Source organism: Solanum stenotomum, chromosome 12 (assembly GCF_019186545.1).
Source record: "Solanum stenotomum isolate F172 chromosome 12, ASM1918654v1, whole genome shotgun sequence".
Taxonomy (NCBI): domain Eukaryota; kingdom Viridiplantae; phylum Streptophyta; class Magnoliopsida; order Solanales; family Solanaceae; genus Solanum; species Solanum stenotomum.
The window spans coordinates 44,434,429-44,455,576 of record NC_064293.1 but is presented as its reverse complement, the minus strand read 5'-3'; the positions used below and the strand labels follow the sequence as shown (position 1 = coordinate 44,455,576).

At 31.4% G+C, this 21,148-nt stretch overlaps 1 protein-coding gene and 4 non-coding genes across 5 annotated transcripts; 4 read left to right on the top strand and 1 right to left on the bottom strand.

Annotated features, from left to right (window-relative positions):
- Positions 1-9,072: 9,072 nt before the first annotated feature.
- Positions 9,073-9,168, top strand: LOC125849583 (small nucleolar RNA snoR126). Its single transcript, XR_007444662.1, has one exon. It is a non-coding gene; the product is annotated as a small nucleolar RNA snoR126 (small nucleolar RNA).
- Positions 9,169-9,591: 423 nt separating this feature from the next.
- On the top strand, positions 9,592-9,694 carry LOC125849607 (small nucleolar RNA R24). The gene has a single exon (XR_007444683.1). It is a non-coding gene; the product is annotated as a small nucleolar RNA R24 (small nucleolar RNA).
- Positions 9,695-9,728: 34 nt separating this feature from the next.
- Positions 9,729-9,865, top strand: LOC125849573 (small nucleolar RNA snoR74). The gene has a single exon (XR_007444653.1). It is a non-coding gene; the product is annotated as a small nucleolar RNA snoR74 (small nucleolar RNA).
- A 95-nt stretch (positions 9,866-9,960) lies between these two features.
- On the top strand, positions 9,961-10,093 carry LOC125849575 (small nucleolar RNA snoR74). Its single transcript, XR_007444655.1, has one exon. It is a non-coding gene; the product is annotated as a small nucleolar RNA snoR74 (small nucleolar RNA).
- A 6,167-nt stretch (positions 10,094-16,260) lies between these two features.
- LOC125846349 (growth-regulating factor 1-like) lies at positions 16,261-20,873 on the bottom strand. Its single transcript, XM_049525748.1, has 4 exons — positions 20,319-20,873; positions 19,513-19,734; positions 17,653-18,028; positions 16,261-17,396 (listed from the first exon to the last, which is right to left on the bottom strand). The coding sequence occupies exons 1-4, from the start codon at positions 20,677-20,679 to the stop codon at positions 16,556-16,558; spliced, it is 1,800 nt and encodes a 599-aa protein (XP_049381705.1). The 5' UTR covers positions 20,680-20,873; the 3' UTR covers positions 16,261-16,555.
- Between the last annotated feature and the right edge of the window lie 275 nt (positions 20,874-21,148).

Genomic DNA, 21,148 nt, shown 5'->3' with positions numbered 1-21,148 from the left:
CATGGACCATCTCTGTATCGTTCAATGATTACTTATTGGCAACATGATCTGCATCCAAAGAAACAGATTAAGGTAAAATGTCACCATCTTTTTTGTTTCTTCGATATGTATGATCACCTTTGATCAAGACATCTTTAGGTAAGAATTAAGATGGATGATGTTCTTCATTGAAATGTTCTTGTAATAATAGTTACTGTACTCTAAACTATTATGGTCACAAACCAGAAAGAGTACTTCGATACGGCTGTAACACTAACTTAATTTTCAGTAAAAATCTGACATAATACTATGAACAGAACTAGGAGTGTACAAGGCAAACCGTAAAATCAAATCGAATCGATGAATCAAATCAAATCGAAAAAAACTGATTCGTGGTTTGGTTTGGTTGGTTGGTTTGGCATTGAAAAAAACCCGACCAATCTTGGTTTGGTATTAGAAGATAAAAAGTCAAACCAAACCGACATAATATATTATAATTTTATTTTATTTATAGATAAAAAATATTATTTATAATCTACTTTGTTAATATATTATTAGTTACTTTATAGTTTTCAATGTTTAGATATATTATTTCAAATTTGGGCTTGTAAAATTTTGTAAATATTTTATTTTGTATTAAGATCAGAAGTTAATTATATTGTTATAGTTTTTCAAATTTGAAGATAACTTTACTTTGTAATTTTTTTTGTTTTGTATTCAGTTTGACTGTAGCCTTTAATCTTATTAATTTAACATAATGAACGTTGATGTTTCAATAAAAATATTTTGTAATCATGTGAATTTTACCGTCTTTTCGAAGATTTCTATTCCTTTAATATTTTTAAAGTTTAGCTTATCACACAAGTAAGTGAAAATATATTTGATCTCTTTTTCAAACACCGTATAATTGTAAAAAACTGAAAAACCCAAAAAATCGAAAAAGACCGAAAGAACCGACTAAAGTAAAAACCGAATAATCCAACTTTATGTGGTTTGATTTGGTTTTTAGATTTAACAAACTGCGACATAATTGGCTTAGGGTTTTTTTTAATGAAAAAACAAACCAAACCTACCTATGTACACCCCTAAACAGAAGTATTTACTCCCTCTATTTATTTGAATTAGAACATGTAGTTTTCGAACTTTTAAAAATCAAATTTATATGTTCGAAAACTATATATAAAAAATTATGAATCAAAATAGTTGATAATTCAAGACATTAAAAATACTTAAAGAAAACTGTGATCTTTACAAACCTCTTTGACTCTCCAACTGATAAATCCGTCAAATAAAATGGAAGGATTACAATTTGTTGTATTAAAAGCATTTAAGAATGTGAAGAGAAATCGTAATGGAATAAAAAATTATCTGATGCATGAACAAAAAAAGTCATGTAAAATGCGAGTGAGGGAGTATTGGATGTTTGTTATTTCAAATCACATATCCTTACATTTTTTCTTTTTGTTTAAGCATTTGATACCAAAAAAATGTTAGCTCAATTAATTAAAATTTGTATAGAAAAGGCTCATTAAAAATAAAGAATAAAAAATTTCATACCAAAAGCTAAAACTCAAGATCTTTATTAAAGGAGAATGAATTAAAAATAAAAAGTTAAATTGTTGATTTGCGATCAAGTTGTTTTATAGAAAACAGAGAATGATATTTTACCCTCTTAATTGACATCATCTAATTAATTTAAGTAGAGAATTGTTAATCTTGTTAGAATTGAGGCTTCACTAGAGTTGGTGAATTGTTAATCTTGTTTTTATCCGCTAACATTATAACTGCTTTTGTGATTTTATTCTTAAAGATAAGGTTTGGTAAAACTACTCCAGCAGTGAAATCATTATATAGAAATAAAAACATGTATGTGAAAGGCGATGGTTAAACTGACAACCGTATGTTAAATTGCGCCATATGCAAGCATGTTGGTTGGAGGTACCAAGTCGAAGATATTAACTTGGTCCGTAAAATGAATTTTGGTACCACCATCAAACAAAATGTCCTGCATACCGCTTTTTCTTTTTTTTTAATCAATAAAGAGCTTTATGACATAGTGTTATCATGATCTTCTGACGTGAATCAAAAATTTTAAATTTATGGATTAGTCTTATATTAAAAATAAAATAACTATAGTATTCTGAATAAACTATTTATATACATTTAGTAAATTTCTTAATACAAATCATGAACGCAACAAAGGCTTTTCTCGAATGAATTTATAACTTAGATTGATTGTGGTTTGCACATTATATTGGAGAAGATGCATGGAATATATATATGCAGCGCACAAAATTTAACTTTACGTTTCATTTAAATTATACGTACGATAAGTTATTAATTTGCACCCTCTATATCTAAATGCTAAAATGCTTATACTATGGTTTATCATTTATTAGTTATATATATTGTTGAGATTAATTATGTTAGTTAGTTAACAGTTAACTTCACAGAGTTAGTCAATTAACAGTAAAGTTTCACAGAGTTAGTTAGTTAACAGATTTTGTTAGTTAGTTAGATTTCCGTTTATTCTTTGATTAGGAACTTTCTAGATTCTATCAAGTTGTATAAATGTGACACATTGTATGCAGTTTACAGTTGATTTTATCATTCAGAAATGAGAAAACTGACTGAATCAGTATGTTCTAGAATCCACCATTAATGGTGGATCTTCATGCTCAATATTGAGTTTTTATCATGGTATCAAAGCAAGGAATCGCTCATCCCTGATTTTCTCATCTCTTTGTTGAAGAATCGCTGCTCCAGTTGTTTCAAGTTCCTCCGATCGCATCAATTTTTTTTCCTCTCTTGTTGTTGTTCGTCGCCTTCTTCACTATTCGCTTCTTCAATTTTTTTTCCTGATCTGCTACAATGGTGGAAGTCATTGATCTAGGGGTTACTAAAACGATTGAAGTAGGTAGTGTTTTGTACCTACATCCATCTGATAGTCCAGGTGCTTCTCTCGTACCAGTTCCTTTCGATGGGATTGGATATCGATCCTGGAGAAGAGGCATACTTAGATCATTATCTGTAAAAAATAAGCTAGGGTTCATAAATGACAAATCTAACAAACCACCTTCTAATGATCCAGAGTATAGGCAATGGGAATGATGTGATGACATGGTTACGTCTTGGATCCTTAACTCCATAAGCAGAGATATTGCTGATAGTGTCGAATACGTAGACAATGCTTTGAAACTATGGAATGACTTGGAAGATCGTTATGATTAGACTAATGGTGCTAAGTTATATCAGATTCAAAAGGAAATCAATGATCTCGTTCAAGGCGTTTTGGATATCACAACTTACTACACTAGGATGAAGAAACTTTGGGAGGAATTGAGCAGTTTATGCATAAAGAGTCATTGCAAATGTGCATGTACTTGTGGAGCAAAGGATCTTATGCACAAAGTCGAACAGGATAGGAGGTTAATTCAATTTCTCATGGGATTAAACGAAGTTTACACAATAATCAGAGAAAACATATTAATGATGAATCATCTTCCATCAATGGCACAAGCTTTCGCCTTATTGATTCAGGAAGAGAAACAACGAGAGTTTAAGCCAAATAATCAATTGTTTGCTGAATCCAGTTCTCTTCATGCTAGTACTTCAGGAACATCGTCAGGAGGCATTTTTGCTGCTAATACTTCAGGAAGTAAGGATTTCAAACCCAATTACTCTTCTTCTTCTTCTCACAGAGGCAGACCTTTCTGTGATCACTGTAAGAGACCAGGTCACATCAAAGAAAAATGTTATAAGCTTCATGGATACCCACAGAATTCCTACAATAGGAACAATAGATCTCAAAGACCATAGAACTATGGACAACCAGATTACAATCAATCCCACAGGCAACAAAATTATGGGCAAGCAAATAATGGTTACAGGTACAACAACAAAGGTAAAAGTGTGGCAATTAACTCTGCAGGATTATCTTGTGGTCTCAATATGGAACAGGGGAATGGATCTGAAAATCAAGTCAACAATTAAGACAGCTCAAGTATTGGCATCTCTAACTTGCTTATCTACTCCATCAGTTTCAAACACTCAATACAACAGAGAACTCTAGCAATATGACTAATTCAACGGTGAACTTTGCAGGTATCACTGCTTGTACCTCTTCTGTAACTTTTGACAAACTCTCATATGAATGTTATAAAATAAAACCTGACCTGTGGATTATAGATTCAGGGGCATCACACCATATGACCTTTATCAAGCATCACCTCACCAATGTGTTTACACTACCATATCCCTTATTAGTTAGACTACCTAATGGATACAAGGTTAAGGTCACAGAAGTTGGAAATGTGCAACTGACACCACAGATCACACTGTACAATGATTTGTTCATCCCTTCTATCCAATATAACTTGATTTCAGTCAACTCTCTAACAGTGCACCTCAAGTGTATTGCTTTTTTCACTAACACCTCTTGTCTTCTGCAGGCCCCTTCACTGAAGAGGCCTCTAGAAGTTGGTAAAGAGCATAATGGTTTGTATCTCTTGTGCTCCAACTGTCTCCAAAAGAGCAGTCATCCTACCTCAACAAAGGATCCTGTTTCTTGTTTTTCCCTTTATAGACATGATAAAATGTGTTGCAAATGTAATTCCCATTCTTGTTCACTTCATCAAAATGTATTAAACTCTTTATCTGATAATAAGAATAATGTTAATGCCCTTATGAGTTGTTATATAACCAGAAGCCTCTTTACTCACACCTGAGAAGTTTTGGATGCCTATGTTACCCAACCATCCCTAAATCACAAATCTAAGTTCGACCATAGGACATCTCCACATGTTTTTGTTGGATACCCCTTTGGCACAAAATGATACAAGGTAATGAGTCTGGCCACTAAGAAGTTGTATGTCTCCAGAGATATGACCTTTTATGAAACAATTTTCCCTTTTGCTTTATCTGCAGATCCTACTTCTTTTCCTTCTTCTCCTATTCAATCTTCATTTTTTGTTGACCCCGCTTCTTACTCCTCATCTAATTCTCCTGTCCAGTGTGATATAAGCATGTCATGTAACACAAATCCTCTAATGTCTCCTGAACCTCCATGTTCATCTCTCCATTCTCTCATTGACACTCCCACATCTTCTCAACCTACCACACTTTCACCTCCACAACGGGTCCAACAACACAATATTAAAACCAGAAAATCTAATAGAGCACATAAATTGCTTTCATATCTATTTGATTATGTTTGCACTGCACCTAACACAAAACAATCCACATTAAATCCTTGTTCCCTAACTGCCTGTTTTTCTCTAAATCACCACACATCTCCTGAAGATCTAAATCCTGACAGTCAGGTTTTTGCTTTAAATATCACTAATGATTGTGAGCCATCCAGTTATGAAGAGGCAACTCTTGATCCTGCTTGGCAAACAGCTATGACCCAAGAGTTTACTGCCCTACATGATAATAACACTTGGTCTCGCATGCCTCTGCCCATTGGTAAGAAATCTGTTAGTTGTAGGTGGGTTTATAAAGTTAAGCATAAGGCTGATCGAAGTGTAGAAAAGTATAAGGCAAGGCTAGTGGTAAAAGGGTACACTCAACATCATGACATAGATTATACAGAAACATTCTCTCCAGTCGTTAAGATGACAACTATACGGGCTTTGATTGCCATTGCTGCTAAGAAACAGTGGAGCATATACCAACTTGATGTGAATAATGCTTTCCTCCATGGAGATTTAAATGAGGAAGTCTATATGGATGTACCTCCAGGTCTTGATGTGCCACATACAGGTTTGGTTTGCAAGCTCAATAAGTCACTCTATGGATTGAAACAAGCAAGCCGACAATGGTATGAGAAATTGACTGCAGCTCTCAACTCAAGGGGTTATACTCATTCACTACATGATTACTCTTTATTTTTTAGAAAAAAAGGGCACTCTATTGTTTTCCTGGGATCTATGTGGATGACATTCTTATAACAAGAACAGATACTGACGAAATCACTAGTCTCAAAAAATTCCTCAATGATCAGTTCAAAATCAAGGACCTTGGTAAACTGCACTATTTTCTACGATTAGAAATTCTGTACAAGAATGATGGAATACTCATATCCCAAAGGAAATTTGTTCAGGACCTCCTTAAAGAATTTCATGTTAGTGGTCTCACTCCTGTAACATCTCCCCTGGATCATACCGTTAAACTCAAAGCTCATGAAGGAGAACCTTTGCCTGATCCCATTTTGTATAGAAAATTGGTTGGAAAGTTAAATTTTCTTACTCATACTAGACTTGATATCACATATGGGGTACAACACTTGAGTCAATACATGCAAGACCCAAGGGAACCTCACCTCAAAGTTGCATTTCATATGTTAAGATATCTTCAGAAAGACCCTACTTTGGGTATTTTTATGTCTACTTCTCCTGATTTTGGTATACAGGCTTTCTGTGATTCTGATGGGACGTCTTGCCCTGATTCTAGGAGGTCTGTTAGTGGCTATATTATTTTACTGGGCACCAGTCCTATCAGCTGGAAATCCAAAAAACAGGACACCATATCATTGTCATCAGCAGAAGCTGAGTACAGGTCACTAAGAAAAGTGGTTGGCGAACTAGTTTGGCTGCATCGATTGTTTACTGAGTTAACTGTTCCTCCTATTGGTCCTTCCCCTGTGTATTGTGATAGCCAGGTTGCTCTCCATATTGCCAAGAACCCCGTGTTCCACGAGAGGACCAAACACATTAAAGTGGATTGCCATTTTGTCAGATTCAAGCTCCAAGAAGGTTTAATTTCACTTCATCACATCAACACTTGTGATCAGTTGGCCGACATTCTCACAAAAGATTTAACTGGAATCAAACATACTGCTATGCTGAACAAGTTGGCTGTGATTACCTCACTTCCAACTTGAGGGGGGGTGTTGAGATTAATTATGCTAGTTAGTTAACAGTTAACTTCACAGAGTTAGTCAATTAACAGTAAAGTTTCACAGAGTTAGTTAGTTAACAAATTTTGTTAGTTAGTTAGATTTCCGTTTATGCTTTGATTAGGAACTTTCTAGATTCTATCAAGTTGTATAAATGTGACACATTGTATGCAGTTTACAATTGATTTTATCATTTAGAAATGAGAAAAGTCTATCTTCTCAATTGATCCTCTCTAACTGACTGAATCAGTATGTTCTAGAATCCACCATTAATGGTGGATCTTCATGCTCAATATGGAGTTTTATCGTATATCATAATACCAATAAAGTGTACATAACTAATACATTTATTAAATATACACCAGTGAAAAGTGTATAACTAAAGTATTAGTAATACATAAAATTAATATACGTATTATTTTTTTTTAATGTATCCTTCCAAACGACCCCTCCATCCTCTCCGTTTTGGATATAATAATTTTTCAATATTTGTTACTACGATTTTTATTTTTTTCAAAAATAAATAAATATAGAGGATTGTAAGAATATTTCAATGAAGTGATATTTTTCTACTTTTCTTTCCAAGCAAAATCAATATAAAAAAAAAACAATTATTTCAAACTTCAAATTCATACTCTCTCTCTCTTCCCTCTTCGGCCAAATATTGCCCATACACGAAGTAAAGAGAAGAATAACATAAATACCTTAATGGTAGGAGTAGGTCTAAAATGATTCTTTAACAATACTTTTGTCCAACTATACTTTTGTCGGATTTACTTCCTTAACTATTCTAAAACTTATCAGTTTTGATCCCTTAACTATACACTTATCGGTTTAGTTCTTTAAGTATTCAAGAATTTATCAGTTTTGATCCATTAATTACATGCTTATCGGTTTTTAAATATTCAAAAACTTATCAGGTTTGGTCTTTGTCCATTTTTTGATGCAAATAATTTAGGTTTATATTAACAGAATTCTTCATAAAATTAATTTTTTAACCCATTTCTAAGTTGTTTCTCTATCCCCGCTACTTTTCTTCAAATTACTCTTATAACAATAACATCACGATTCAATATAAAATTAATAAGGAAAGAAGATATAAGTTCTAATTTTATTTAATGGAGGATAAAATGAAGCATTTAACTATTACTAATGGCTAGAATATGATATGTCTCCTTCTTTGGCGGGTAACGGCTCCTAATCAGCACAATCTTTTTAAATTTTATTTTTCATACAAAAGAAAAATAAGACATTTAATCTTATTACTCAAATTTTTCTACGTAAAATAAAATGAATGGAATAATAAAATCAATCTATTTAAAAAAAAGTTACAAATCTATCATTTTATAAATTTCAACTGCTAAAAAAATAAAACAATTTTTTTGTCAATAAAGTTGTTGGAGTACAAATTTTTAATTCAACAGATAATATTTTTTTTCTTTTTATAATAAAGTTTAGCATATTCAAGTCATTAGTAGCAATAGTATGCTTCATTTTATCGTCCGTTGAATAAAATTATGACTTATATTTATTTTGAATCGTTGAGGTTAAAGTTCTTTGCATAGGGGTAATTTGAAGTAAAAATAGCGTGGAGAGAGAAACAACTGAAAAAATGGCTAAAGGATTGAACTTTTTCGAGACATGAATTCTGTTAATATAAACCCAAGTTATGTGTATAAAAAATGTACAAAGATTAAACCTAATAATTTTTTAAAATACTTGAAGGACTAAAATCGATAAATACATAGTTAAAAGACTAAAACTGATAAATGTATAGTTAAAGAACCAAAATCGAATTTTGAATAGTTGAAGATCTAAAACCCACAAAAATAAAGATAAGGGGCTATTTTAGACCATTCCCTATAGTTAAGGCACTATTTTTGACATTTTCTCACGAAATAAACCCAGTTTACAACTTTGTATCTGGTCCAAAGCATTGGCATTGTAAAGCCCAACTGATCAAATTCCATGTCATGTTGAAGCCCAAACACGGTCCACCTTCTTAGATTTGGAGGTTAGGGTTTTCTGTGTGTATAAAGTGTTTTTCTTCTATCTCAGATGGTAGTTTGAGGCGGTGAAGACAAAAATGCATTCCTGAGATAATTGTAATGCTACAATTTTCATCCATTTGATGACTCCTGTGCGTGTCGTCTGAGCCTCTCTTTTTAGCTTTCGTATCATTTTTTTTTTTGAAGAGGCCATGAAGAAATCAATCATTTCTCGATGCTGATATATAACTATATCAAAGTTATATACTTTTTTGATGACCTATTTGTGCGTGTCTGAGCCTTTTTTTGTTTTAGCTTTCATCAATTTTACTTTTTGCTGTAACTGTTCTATGGCAGGGAGGACATAATATCATGGTAAAAACAATGAAGAATTCCTTTGGTTTTGGTTAGAATGTTGTTAATAATGGCTTCACAAAAAGAGTCTGCAGCAGGTGCCGTTTAATGGTAACCCGTCTGCCGCATGAAGCCTAAATGAATCCAAGATGAAGATCCATTAGAGTTTGTTGTACTCTCTTGACACAATATGTTGGATATATTTATACATTATTGCTCTTCAAGGGCATATCTCAGACAACGGGTATTTTCTTCTTATTTCAATGAGAAATTACCTTTTGCACGGTGCCTATATAATGCTACTTGTCACGATTGGAGGATGTTCTTGTTTATCCCTAGCATTCCTTCAAATTAAAAGTAGCCAAATTATATCAAGCAGTGATGAGATAGCTAACATGTAAGGAGATCTATTTTAAGCTTGGATCAGCTTGGATCTTCGATGAAATTTTCTTGTTACGCTTGGCTTCTGAGCTTTAATTTCCTAAATTTATTTGTTACATAACCTGATGAAAAAAGCAGGGACCTATTGCCTTTTTTTGTGAATGGGTCTCTCGTAAACTTCAGGGATATCAAAAATTACATTGTTATTGGGTGAACCACTTGACTTAATTCATGATGGAATGGTTCAGTAAACGATGATACATTATGTTTTTCTAGATCAAAATTGAAATATAGAATTTTGTACTAATCCCATTGTGTTAAAGGAGCTAATTATGAATCAAACGTTTTTCAAACCTGATGAAAAAAGCAGGGATAGATTGCCTTTAGTGAATTGATCTCTCGTAAACTTCAGGGACATCAAAAATTGCATTGTTCTTGGGTGAACCACTTGATTTGTTTTTGATGGCTTGGTTCAGTAAACGATGATAAATCTTTTGCTACTAATTTATTCTAGCATCATTCATTTTACATTGAATAATTATTTCGTGTTGATGTTGTATTATTTATGGTCGATTTTATTTATATTTCCGTTTATTTGTTGCAATACTAACCATCTCGACAGAATATAAAGAGGATCACAAGCTTGTGTAAACACCCAATGAACTCATGTGGACACTCTTCAGCCCAAGGACGACTGCGGACTCAAATTGATGCTCTAATTTTCTATCTTGTAACCTAGCTTTGATATTTTGATGTAATATGGATTGGTTCCAGATTTAATATTATGTTTCCATTTCCGAGTATATTTACACTAGTGAAATATGAAATATTTATAAGGTAATAATATGTACTCCCTCTATCCCTATTTACTTGTCTATTTTTTCTTTTATAGCTATTCTTAATTACTTGTCTATTTTGACAAATCAAGAAATGACAATTTTGTTTACCTATTATACCCTTAATTAAATGATTAATTACTTTGAAAAATGTAGAACTTTTCATCCATATCATAATTAATAGGAGTAAAATGATGAACTCACTATTTTATTAATTATTTTCTTAATAGATGTGTCAATTCAAAAGCGAACAAGTAATTAGGAACAGTTTTATATTAAAATATTCATCGTGGTGAAGTAAATGGAATAAGAGGTAGTATGTTGAAATAACAATATATTGTATTACGTTGAAAATATTTTATCTCTATCTTTTGTAGGAGTATTAATTTTCTATACAAACTCTGAATTCGTAAAAACAAAATTGAATAACATTTATTTATTATAATTTTTTAAATATTAATTAAGTATTTATAAGAATTATGAAAAATGAAACATACAAAAGTTATGAATAATATTTAATATTAGAAGTTACAAGTAAGATGAAGAGACATGAGTTATAAGTAATTCAAATGTATAATTTTATTAGACATTAAATGTATTATCAATTATGCATTGATTTTATTTGTAAAATAAATAAATAAAAATAAGGGGTGAAAATACAAAAATTGAACAAAAAAGATATAATAATCGATGACTGCCTAAAAATTATAAATACATTTCAAATCAAAAGGAACGGTGACGAGAATAGATTGTTACATACGCAAAAAATATGGCATCATGAAACTAATATTTTATTTTTGAATAACTTTTTTGCAAGTATAATAAAAATGAAAGTCCTAATCATCATAATTTTTTGGGAAAAAAAGTTTGAAAAATACTCCAACTTTGGTCGAAATTATTGTTACGATACCAAACTTTATGAATGACCTTTTACCCCTCTGCACTATTCAATAGTGTATTTTAAAGGTATATATGTGTCCACCTGGACATCATAAATATTACATCATTATAAATAGTAACGTGTCCACGTGGGCACATATATACCTTTAAAATACACTATTAAATAATGCAGTGGTAAAAGGCCCTCCATAAAGTTTGATATCGTAACATCAATTTGGCCAAAGTTATAGTATTATTTAGACCCTTTTCCCTAATTTTTGTTGTTGAAATGGGATAATTATATTAATTTTGCTTCATAATAAAGAAAAAATAAAATAGTAAAGGATCAAATGATTACCGTTGACAATACATTTAGCTAAATTATTTATACAAATCAAAATTCAAAAAATTATAGCAAAAGTAACTAAGTTATTAATACAAGTCAAAGTGAAAAACAAATCTAGCAAACATAATCTCTAATTATGCTTCTTCTTTTTTTCCTTCTACCATCTTCCTTTGCAAGTGCATTCGCCACCATATTTTGCTCCATATGTCAAACTCTTCATTATATGCAACCAACTGAATTTAAAATATCATATACCAATTAAAATTAATTATATCAAAAGAATGAATGAAATTTAAACTATATGTAATATATTTGTATATTTTTTTTCAATAGTACTAATAATACTAAATAATAATCATTTCTTGAAATCTAACAAATATTATAATCAAACTATATTATATCCGAAAAACTAACTATTAGAAAGAACAATTGCATACGAACAACACATTGTTAAGAATTACAAAGACATTTTTTTTTAATCATACTTATTTGGTGAATGATAATACAAACATAAATAAAATATTAAGAATGCATGCTAAGTACATAAAAATAAAAATAAAGACTTGAGAATGAAATATAACTTCATGTACTTCTTTTTTGTTATATGTTAGTTAATTCACAAACAAGTATGATGAAGAAGAGAAATTATAATTTTGTATGTGAACCTTCATGAAAGTAAATATGAATTTATATAAACAAATTAAAAAGAGGAAAGAAAAAAAATAAGAACTTGAGAATGAAATATTTATTAACTTCGTGTACTTTTTTTTGTTACATGTTAGTTTCATTCACAAACCAAATATGAATTTATATAGACAAAATAGAGGAAATGAAAAAATAAAGATTTGCAATGAAATATTTCTTACCTTCATGTACTTCTTTTTTGGTACAAACCAAACCAATATGATGAAAAAGAGAAAGGATTATTTTGAATGTGAATCTTCATGAAACTAATATAAATTTATAGGCAAAATAGAGGAATACCATAAGATATCATAAACTTATAAATTTAAGTTTGGAGGTTATGGACATAAAAAGTATGAGAGTTTGAATATTATTAAAAGTTAAAATTAAAGAGGGGCAAGTCATGGGTAATAATTCCTTGTGAATAGATTAAAAAATAAAGAGAAAAATACTTACAATATAAAAATTATTATTATCATTTCATGATTAGAAGTGAGACAAACAATTAGAAAAAAAAAGGGAAGAGTTTTTTGTTGTAAAGTTCCTACATTAATAAAATATTTATTTGTAATAAATTAAGTGATTTACTTTTACAATACAATAATTAATTTGAATTAAAAAAAAGTGAAAGAGAAAGAAAAAAGATAAATTATGTTTCTCCTTTATTATAAGTGAGACAAACAAATAAAAAAAAGAATGTGAAGAGTTTTTGTTGTAAATGTTGCTCCATTAATAAAATATTTATTTGTAATAAATTTAGTAATTTAATTTTACAATACAATAAGTAATTTTTTTTTAAAGTAAAAAAAAAAAGAGAAAAAAAATACAAATGGAGGTCATAGAGAGGTATCACATCACCTTGTTTATGTTTCTTCTTTATTATATTACTATATTACAGAAGACTCTAGGAATGACTATCGTTGTGCCAATAAGATCACTACTAATGTCCAATATATTTATAAACTATACAAGTGGGCCCCATCACCTTCCACTTAAATACTACATATTATATATTATTAATTACTATACTATAAATCACTACTAATATCCAATATATTTATCAAACTATACATGTGGGCCCCACCACCTTCCACTTAAATACTACGTATTATATATTAATTACTATACTATAAATGACTTAAATACTCCATATTATCTATTACAATAATTAACAATTATTTGACACTTTAAATTCTATCAATGCCATATAAATTAGGATAAAAAACCTAAGATATAATATTTAAATATATTTAAAAATAATATAAGTAATACTATACATTACAATAATTAACAGCTTAATTATTTAAAACTTATATACAAAATTTAATTGACTCTCTAAATTCTATTGGTACCACATAAAATGGATTATATGATAAACATATATTGTTTGAAATTGACGAAAAAGAAACAATAAATTACAATAATTAATAAAATAAATAGTCGACGAAATTGACGAAAAACAAATTATAAATTACAATAATTAACAAATAAATCTCTTGACTCCAACAAATCTATCAATTAATGCCACATAAATTGGGACATGGCAAATAACATATATTATTAAAAAATTATGTTCAAAATGTACTATAAAATAAATAATTAACAACTTAATATATTAAAGAGACATATAAAAAAGGGTTAATATTTGAAATTCTGCGTCTGCCACATAAATTAGAACAAATAGAGTAATAAATATTATTTTCAAAAGTATGTTAAAAAAAAGTACTACAAATCACAATAGCTAAAAATGTAAAATATTTTTAAAATCATATAAAAATTTCAATAACTTCTCAACCGTGCCCAATCAAATGTTGCCACATAAAATGGGACGGAGGGAGTAATAAATAGTACAATATTTCAACTACTTTAAAAGTATTATAAATTGTAATAAATAATACAACAATTTAAATTACTTAAAATTTAACGACTTAAAAATATTTTTTTAAATGTATTAAAATTTTGGTTAATTGTCAAAACTTTACATGTGCCACATAAATTGGGACATGGAGAGTCACACATATTTTTTAAAAAATAAATTACATTAAAAGTATTCTATCAATTAACAACATATATTGTTTGAAATTGACCGAAAAAAAACTATAAATTACAATAATTAACAAAATAAATCTCTCGACTCCAACAAATCTATCAATTAATGCCACATAAATTGGGACATGGCAAATAACATATATTATTAAAAAATTAGGTTCAAAATGTACTATAAAATACAATAATTAACAACTTAATATATTAAAGAGACATATAAAAAAAGGGTTAATATTTGAAATTTTGCGTGTGCCATATAAATTAGAACAAACAGAGTAATAAATATTATTTTCAAAATTATGTTAAAAAAAGTACTATAAATCACAATAGCTAAAAATTTAAAATATTATCATATAAAAATTTCAATAACTTCTCAAATTCCATAATATGATATAAATTAAAATAAAATATATATATATATTGGGCCCCGTGCTGGCACGGGGTCCTATATCTAGTACTCCATATAGGAGTCTGGAGCCAAAAGGACAACTTTTTTCTTTCAAAAAACTAAAACGGCACATCAAAATATTTTTTAACCAAAAGGGCAAAATCGCTCCGTCCTTCTGACAAAAGTTGACGTCGTCCGTTAAAAAAAAAAAATCTTTAAGAATTTTTTAAAAAAGATTTTTTTAAAACCGCTATACTTCCAGCGATTTTGATAAAATTAAAAAAAAATCAAGAATTTTTTTTTGATGTGTTTAATCTTGCCCCTTTTGAAGTTTTTTTTTTTAATTCAATATTCTTTTATTATTATTTATGATATATAATTCAATTTTCCTAATGCTTCAACAATTTTATTGAGTATACTGTCCATCTTGTTTATCATTTTTATATTAATTAACAATAGGCATGAAAATAATAGCACATTAACAATAGGCATGAAAAACGCTACCCCTGTAGCGATGTAAGAAAAAAAATCAACTTAAAATTGTTGTTGTGGCAGCGATTTTTAATTAAAAAAAAAAGAAATTTTTTTTTGGACAAAATCGCAATTTTTAGTCATTGTGTCCAAGGGAAATCGCTTCGTCAGGAGCGATTTTGCCCTTCTGGTTTTAAAAAAATTTGATGTGCCCTTTTGGAATTTTTGACAATTTTTCTTGCCCTTTTGACTCCGGACTCCTCCATATAGATTGGTAGCAAATCTCTTAAAGACTTCTATATTGAATTTTAAAAGTTCCCACATTATATGTATGAATAACTACATCACAAAGATTGTATAGGTTGTGGACTTGTGGTCATATATTTTCATATTTATAGAGGGAGTACTATTTTATTGGCATTATAACACTTGAAAAAAGAAGCACACTGTATAGCATGTAGCACGGCAACCTTAATCAAGTATACAATGAATAAAAATTTGTTTTCGTGGTATTAATTAATTAAAAGCCATGCCTTCCATTTATAGAGGAGCAATAATCAGATTAGTTTTGCTAATAGAGACTGTCAAGAGTAGAAGCGTCGGTTGGAGACTATTAAAACTTGGCAGCCAAAATACATCTATCCAATAATAGTAAGTATTTGGCAATCAAAGCAGCAGATGAGTAATTACAATCACTGTTCTTTTTCAAAGTTTAATGGTATATTTGAACCTTCTCTTTCGTGTAAACAATCTACCCTACACTATTAGAACCATGGTATATTTGATTCTTTTCGTGTAAACAAACTACCTACCTTATACTTTTACAACCATCCGTTTCTTTGTAGAAGAAATCTTTCTGGTAAAGCACGTTCCATAATCCATAGCAGCTCCAGGTTTGGACAAAGATCAATTGTCTATACCTTATTCATTACGCAGTATAAACTAATTACAAATCCCTAGCAAGCTAATTACATACTAAAAGTCTGGAACTGCAATTCCAAATGTGCAAAATAACTTTTTCATTTATATAAACCTCCAATAAGAAAAAACTTAGAAAACGAGAGTTACACATTAATGTTACAGGAAAAAAAACAAGGTAACAATCACAAATACTTTTAGAGTTCTCTGGATGGATAAGCTAACCTCAAATGTCTGTCTTAAGTTACAACAAGACATACTTGTCGAAAGTAACAGCTTTGATTAAAAAAAGCAGACCCTGAAAACTGAGCAAAGGGGAAACGTAAAAATAAGGAGATAATCAACAAGGTAACTTTCTACTGTTCTGGATCTGGCGAGAACACACTGCTAGTGTAATTTGTTCTCAATCAAACACGAGACTTCCATCGAAGGAATACACAAAGAACTCGCCACTGTTGAACCGATCACGTCATCACACATGGCAATACCCTCTTGAACCTTCTTGCTGTCACCTCGTGGACTACTCCCTGAACTACTGTTTGAGAGTGAAACAAAGGTTGTCTTCTGCAGGACACCTGTGGGAGATGATCCAAATGAAGGGCTGTTATTCCAAACCTCGGTTCCCAGGTTCAAAGCTGAGACACTCTTGCCATCTCCGGAATAACCTGCAGTACTATTCAGGACTTCTCCTAATGGACCACCAAGTGAATTTTCCCAGGATACTGGTACCCAATTAGCTGTCTTTTGCATAGGTTCGCCATAGCTACTTGTCATTCCTAAGCCCATTTGGATGGGATCAACATCACGGGATACCCTTAAAGGGGAAAGAGTGAGCTTCTCTTGCCGAGGAGAACTTGAAGATGATGAGAAATCTGAGGCAGTCATGGGAATGGACATGGACAGTTGAGTCCAGTCTTTTAGTTGATCTGGCCAAGATGTAGAGGCGCGTGACGACTGTTCCTTTGCCCATCCATCAATGAAATGGTGAACTGGATGTTGTTCACTTTGTTCATGGTCATTGAAATCTAGGAAAGCAATAGGATTCTTAGGATTTGCAAAGGAATTTCTTTGCGAAGGATTAAGCAGGGAATCCGATGAGACTAGTCCGAAATCAGTCTGCGAGGATAGTTCAACTCCATTATGTTGCTTTTGAACTGCAATAGCTAAGTCCTTTGGCTTCACACAAATTGTTGGAGATATCACAGAGGCACCTCTATGACCTAGCATTCTGTAATATAAATAATTTTTCTATAAGGATTCTGTCATATTCAGACTTATCAATTAGGGCCAAAGAATAATAAATATGTAATGAATTTCTAGTTACTTTTTCCTTTTATTACCAGCAAGGTTTTCCGATGGTAAGATAGTAAAATCAAATGTTGTTGACAATCCTTTTCATAATCAAAATCTTTTCAAATAAATTATTTCAAATTTTTGATTAACGCCTAACGAGAAATAAAGGCATCCATTTCAATATTTAGTACCTGTTGACAAGCTGCTCAGTGGAAGGATTGGCAGCGCTGGGCTGCAAGCTATTAGATTGATGCTGAACAGTACCAAGGCTGTTGGATGCGCCGTCGCTGATGAGGAGGGTGCCGCTGCTGGATATCACCGTCGCTGATGAGGAGGGTGCAACTGATGCCACCTTTGAAGTGGTGGATCCAGAGACAGCATGGTTATTCTGTACTTCCACATGCTTTCTTGAACGATGGCGGCCTCTATTTATGTGTCTTTCACAGTACTTCTGATCAGGGACAGCTTCTCGAGAGCACCGCCATTTCTTTCCATCTGTTCGACGACACCTACCAGGCTCGGGATCAGTGTTGCCAGCGAAACCAAGATGGAAAGTACCCCATCCCCCTACATGTACCACAAAGTAGGCAAAAGATGAACAAACAAACAGAAATGAAAAAAACACACAGAAAAGCAGAAAAAATATAGGAGACTAATATATCACTGGTAAATAACTTTATGGCACGAAAGTAAAAAACTACGCGAATGTCCTCTAACCCTTTGAAAATTGAAAGGTCTGATGTAAATTACCTATGAACATTCTGTAACTCACCTAAAATGTGAGATGCTGAACAAATATCCCAAACGTTAGGAAAACTGAAGTACAAGATGAAGTCCAGAAATACGCCAATTTTTAAGAGATAAAATTACTTCTGAACTGTATGCAGAATATTATTATTTTCAAATCATAAGTCATACGATTGATTCTTTAAAATTGAAAAGAAAAAACAGAAAGTATTGATAGGTAATAACTTTTTTCACAATATTCTTCATGCTTCCTAAAACAATGTATATCTATCACAGAATAAGTAAAGTGTGTATTATTAGAAAATCCTTTATGCGAAAGGACGCCCTAGAATATAACACGAGAAATCACAAATTCAGGTATGGAGATACTTCTAAGCAGATATATAGGATTAAGAAATGGAACTAGATTAGCACTGAACCAAAATCTTTAGAATCCAATATAAGGTTCCAATTGTCTAAGAGACAATAGGGATTTCCCTACAAAGTAACTGAGACAGATAAGCAACAAGGTTTAAGACTCTTCGGAGTTGTTTCATTCATGGCCTTGTTATGAAGCAATAAGTGGCATACATGGGATCTACTGTAAGTGGTGTTAACATTTAAAGAGGTGAATAAATGAAAAAATCACTCTAACAACAGCATATTTTAGAAAAACACAATTCAAGTATAATATTACAACACTCCTCGACAAGTTCTCATTTTTTAAAATGTACCCATAATAGAAACTTTATTTTCTATATAAGACACCAAAAAACCACTCAAAACCTCATTAGATTATGTAAGTCGGTCTTAATCAACTTCATCGTTGAGAAAGCTCTTCCCTATTAGGTAATAGGTAAGGAGTAAAATTAAATGGTAAAACCAGCATTACATGTGCTGGTCCATTTGATTTTGCTTCTCCATTTTGGGGCAGAGTCAAAGAATAAAAAAACTGGTGGCTAAAAAATAACTTTTCGTCAGAAGAAAGCTCAAAACTTCGAACGACTAAAGTCGGTATACGAATAATATGATAATACGAACCCTTGACCTAAATGGTAAAAATGGATGACCTCAACCAACATGTGCTGACCAAAAAAAACAATGTTGTCGTATACTGAAGATCCAACGCCGTACAATGATGAATTCATGTAAATGGATGACCTTAACCAACATGCTGACCAAAAAACAATGTTGTCGTATACCATGATGAATTCATGTACGATAAGTCGATAACCATACCAACACCTAAATGGATAAGGTCAAACGCATGATCTATTTTGGCACAATCAATGTCAAGACTAGGTAGGGCAAATGAAAAATCTTACAATTGGAGGCATAGGGATCAGCTGACAAGCCAGAAAATGCATATGGGTTCAGAGACTTCTTAATAGGAGTAAGCAACTGGTGAGGAACCGGGATATTTGCCACGAAATGCTTGTAGATCAATGCCTGATGTTCCAGTTCCATCCACTGTGAAGGAGTGAATGGACCTCTGAACCTAGAGAAAGAGCCAGGCGTGCTTTCATTTGACCCTCCAGAAGCATAAGCTGTATCAAGAAAAAGCATAGAATTTTTAACCTTTCTAATCAGAACTTGAATAGTATGCTCAACTCCAAATCAAAAAAGTGAACAAAGAGAAAGATCAATTAACCAAAAGTTGACTGTACTTCATAAATATCTGTGACCCAAATATCATCAAGTCTCATTTTTTTCTTTCCTTTTCTCTCTTTTGTTTTACTTCGTGCACCTACTTTATTGCTACATTTACTTTTTTTCCCTTAAATGATGTGCAAAATTTCTCCAAGATGGACAAATAAAACACCAAATCTTCCACCCAATATAGGATATAATTAACGAAGATTCTTCACAAGTTCAATTTTTTTCCTTTTTGGGGTTAAATGAGCTTTTTCTTTTATTGACAAGACAATCAGAATCTACAGTTTTTCTTTCAAAAGACCCATCTCTATCCGTTGTACAGGAAAATAATAAAACAGCTAAACATGATTAAAATAGAACTACGTCATTAACATCTAAATCTCCACACAAAAAGCCTTATTAATTTCCCAGTGATTAATAATCTAAACAGAATCAACCACCCAAATAACTAAGCAGATAACAACATTTGTGATACCTGAAGCAGCTCTGGTGTTGTAGGATCCAGAATCAAACAATGGGAAAGGAAGATTCCTAGCAGAAACATTATTAGTACAAAGAAAAGGGATTTCTTCAGACTTATTAGATGAAAAACTGAGCATAGTAGAGTGACCGCGTCCATCATTTGGGGAATCAGATCTCATAAACAAAGTAGGGCCTTGCTGTTTACAAAAAGCAGACAAGTCATCTGCAGGTTTAGGGACTTTAGAAGGCCTCCAAATGTTGTCATCACAAGCCCCAGATCTCTGTTGTTTCAGTTGCCCAGATCCATTACTAGTCTCAGATTGTTGGGCAGTTGAAGTAATGGCTTCCACTGTCATCAACCCACCAAAATCCATAACTTAGAAAACACCACTGTATGAAAGTTGCACAGAGCATTAGTTTATATAGGGAAATTTCTGAGAAAAAATACAGTAGGCGGAAAAAAATAAGCAGAAAAATGAAACAATGGTTGTTTAACTATTTGGAGTTTGCTTTAAGAGAGATAGAGAGAGGACAAAAGGAGTACAAGAGGCAAAAACCATCTTCTACATTTCAGCTACTGGAAACATGTTAGCACATATATATCTAGTTTTGTTTCCCAAAAACAAGCTTAGTTTTATACTTTTTTTATTGTGCCAAATATACCTAAAATGTTAGTTAAAACTCTTACTATAATTTAACTACTGTATAATAAAAAAGGAAAAACAGAGTTTTGTTACAGTATTATTTTTAGTGCTATACTTGGTATGTGTTAAATAACTAGGAGTATATTATAAAAGTAGTCACTAGTAACATAGTTTGAAGTTTGGTTAAATTAATTAAAAT

Excerpts from the sequence above, each read along its gene's own strand:
- LOC125846349 (XM_049525748.1), bottom strand. The coding sequence starts at position 20,679 with ATGGATTTTGGTGGGTTGATGACAGTGGAAGCCATTACTTCAACTGCC. Across the intron at positions 18,029-19,512 it reads TGATCCCTATGCCTCCAATT|GGGGATGGGGTACTTTCCAT; the intron begins GTAAGATTTTTC and ends TGGTACATGTAG. Across the intron at positions 17,397-17,652 it reads ACTGAGCAGCTTGTCAACAG|AATGCTAGGTCATAGAGGTG; the intron begins GTACTAAATATT and ends TTTATATTACAG.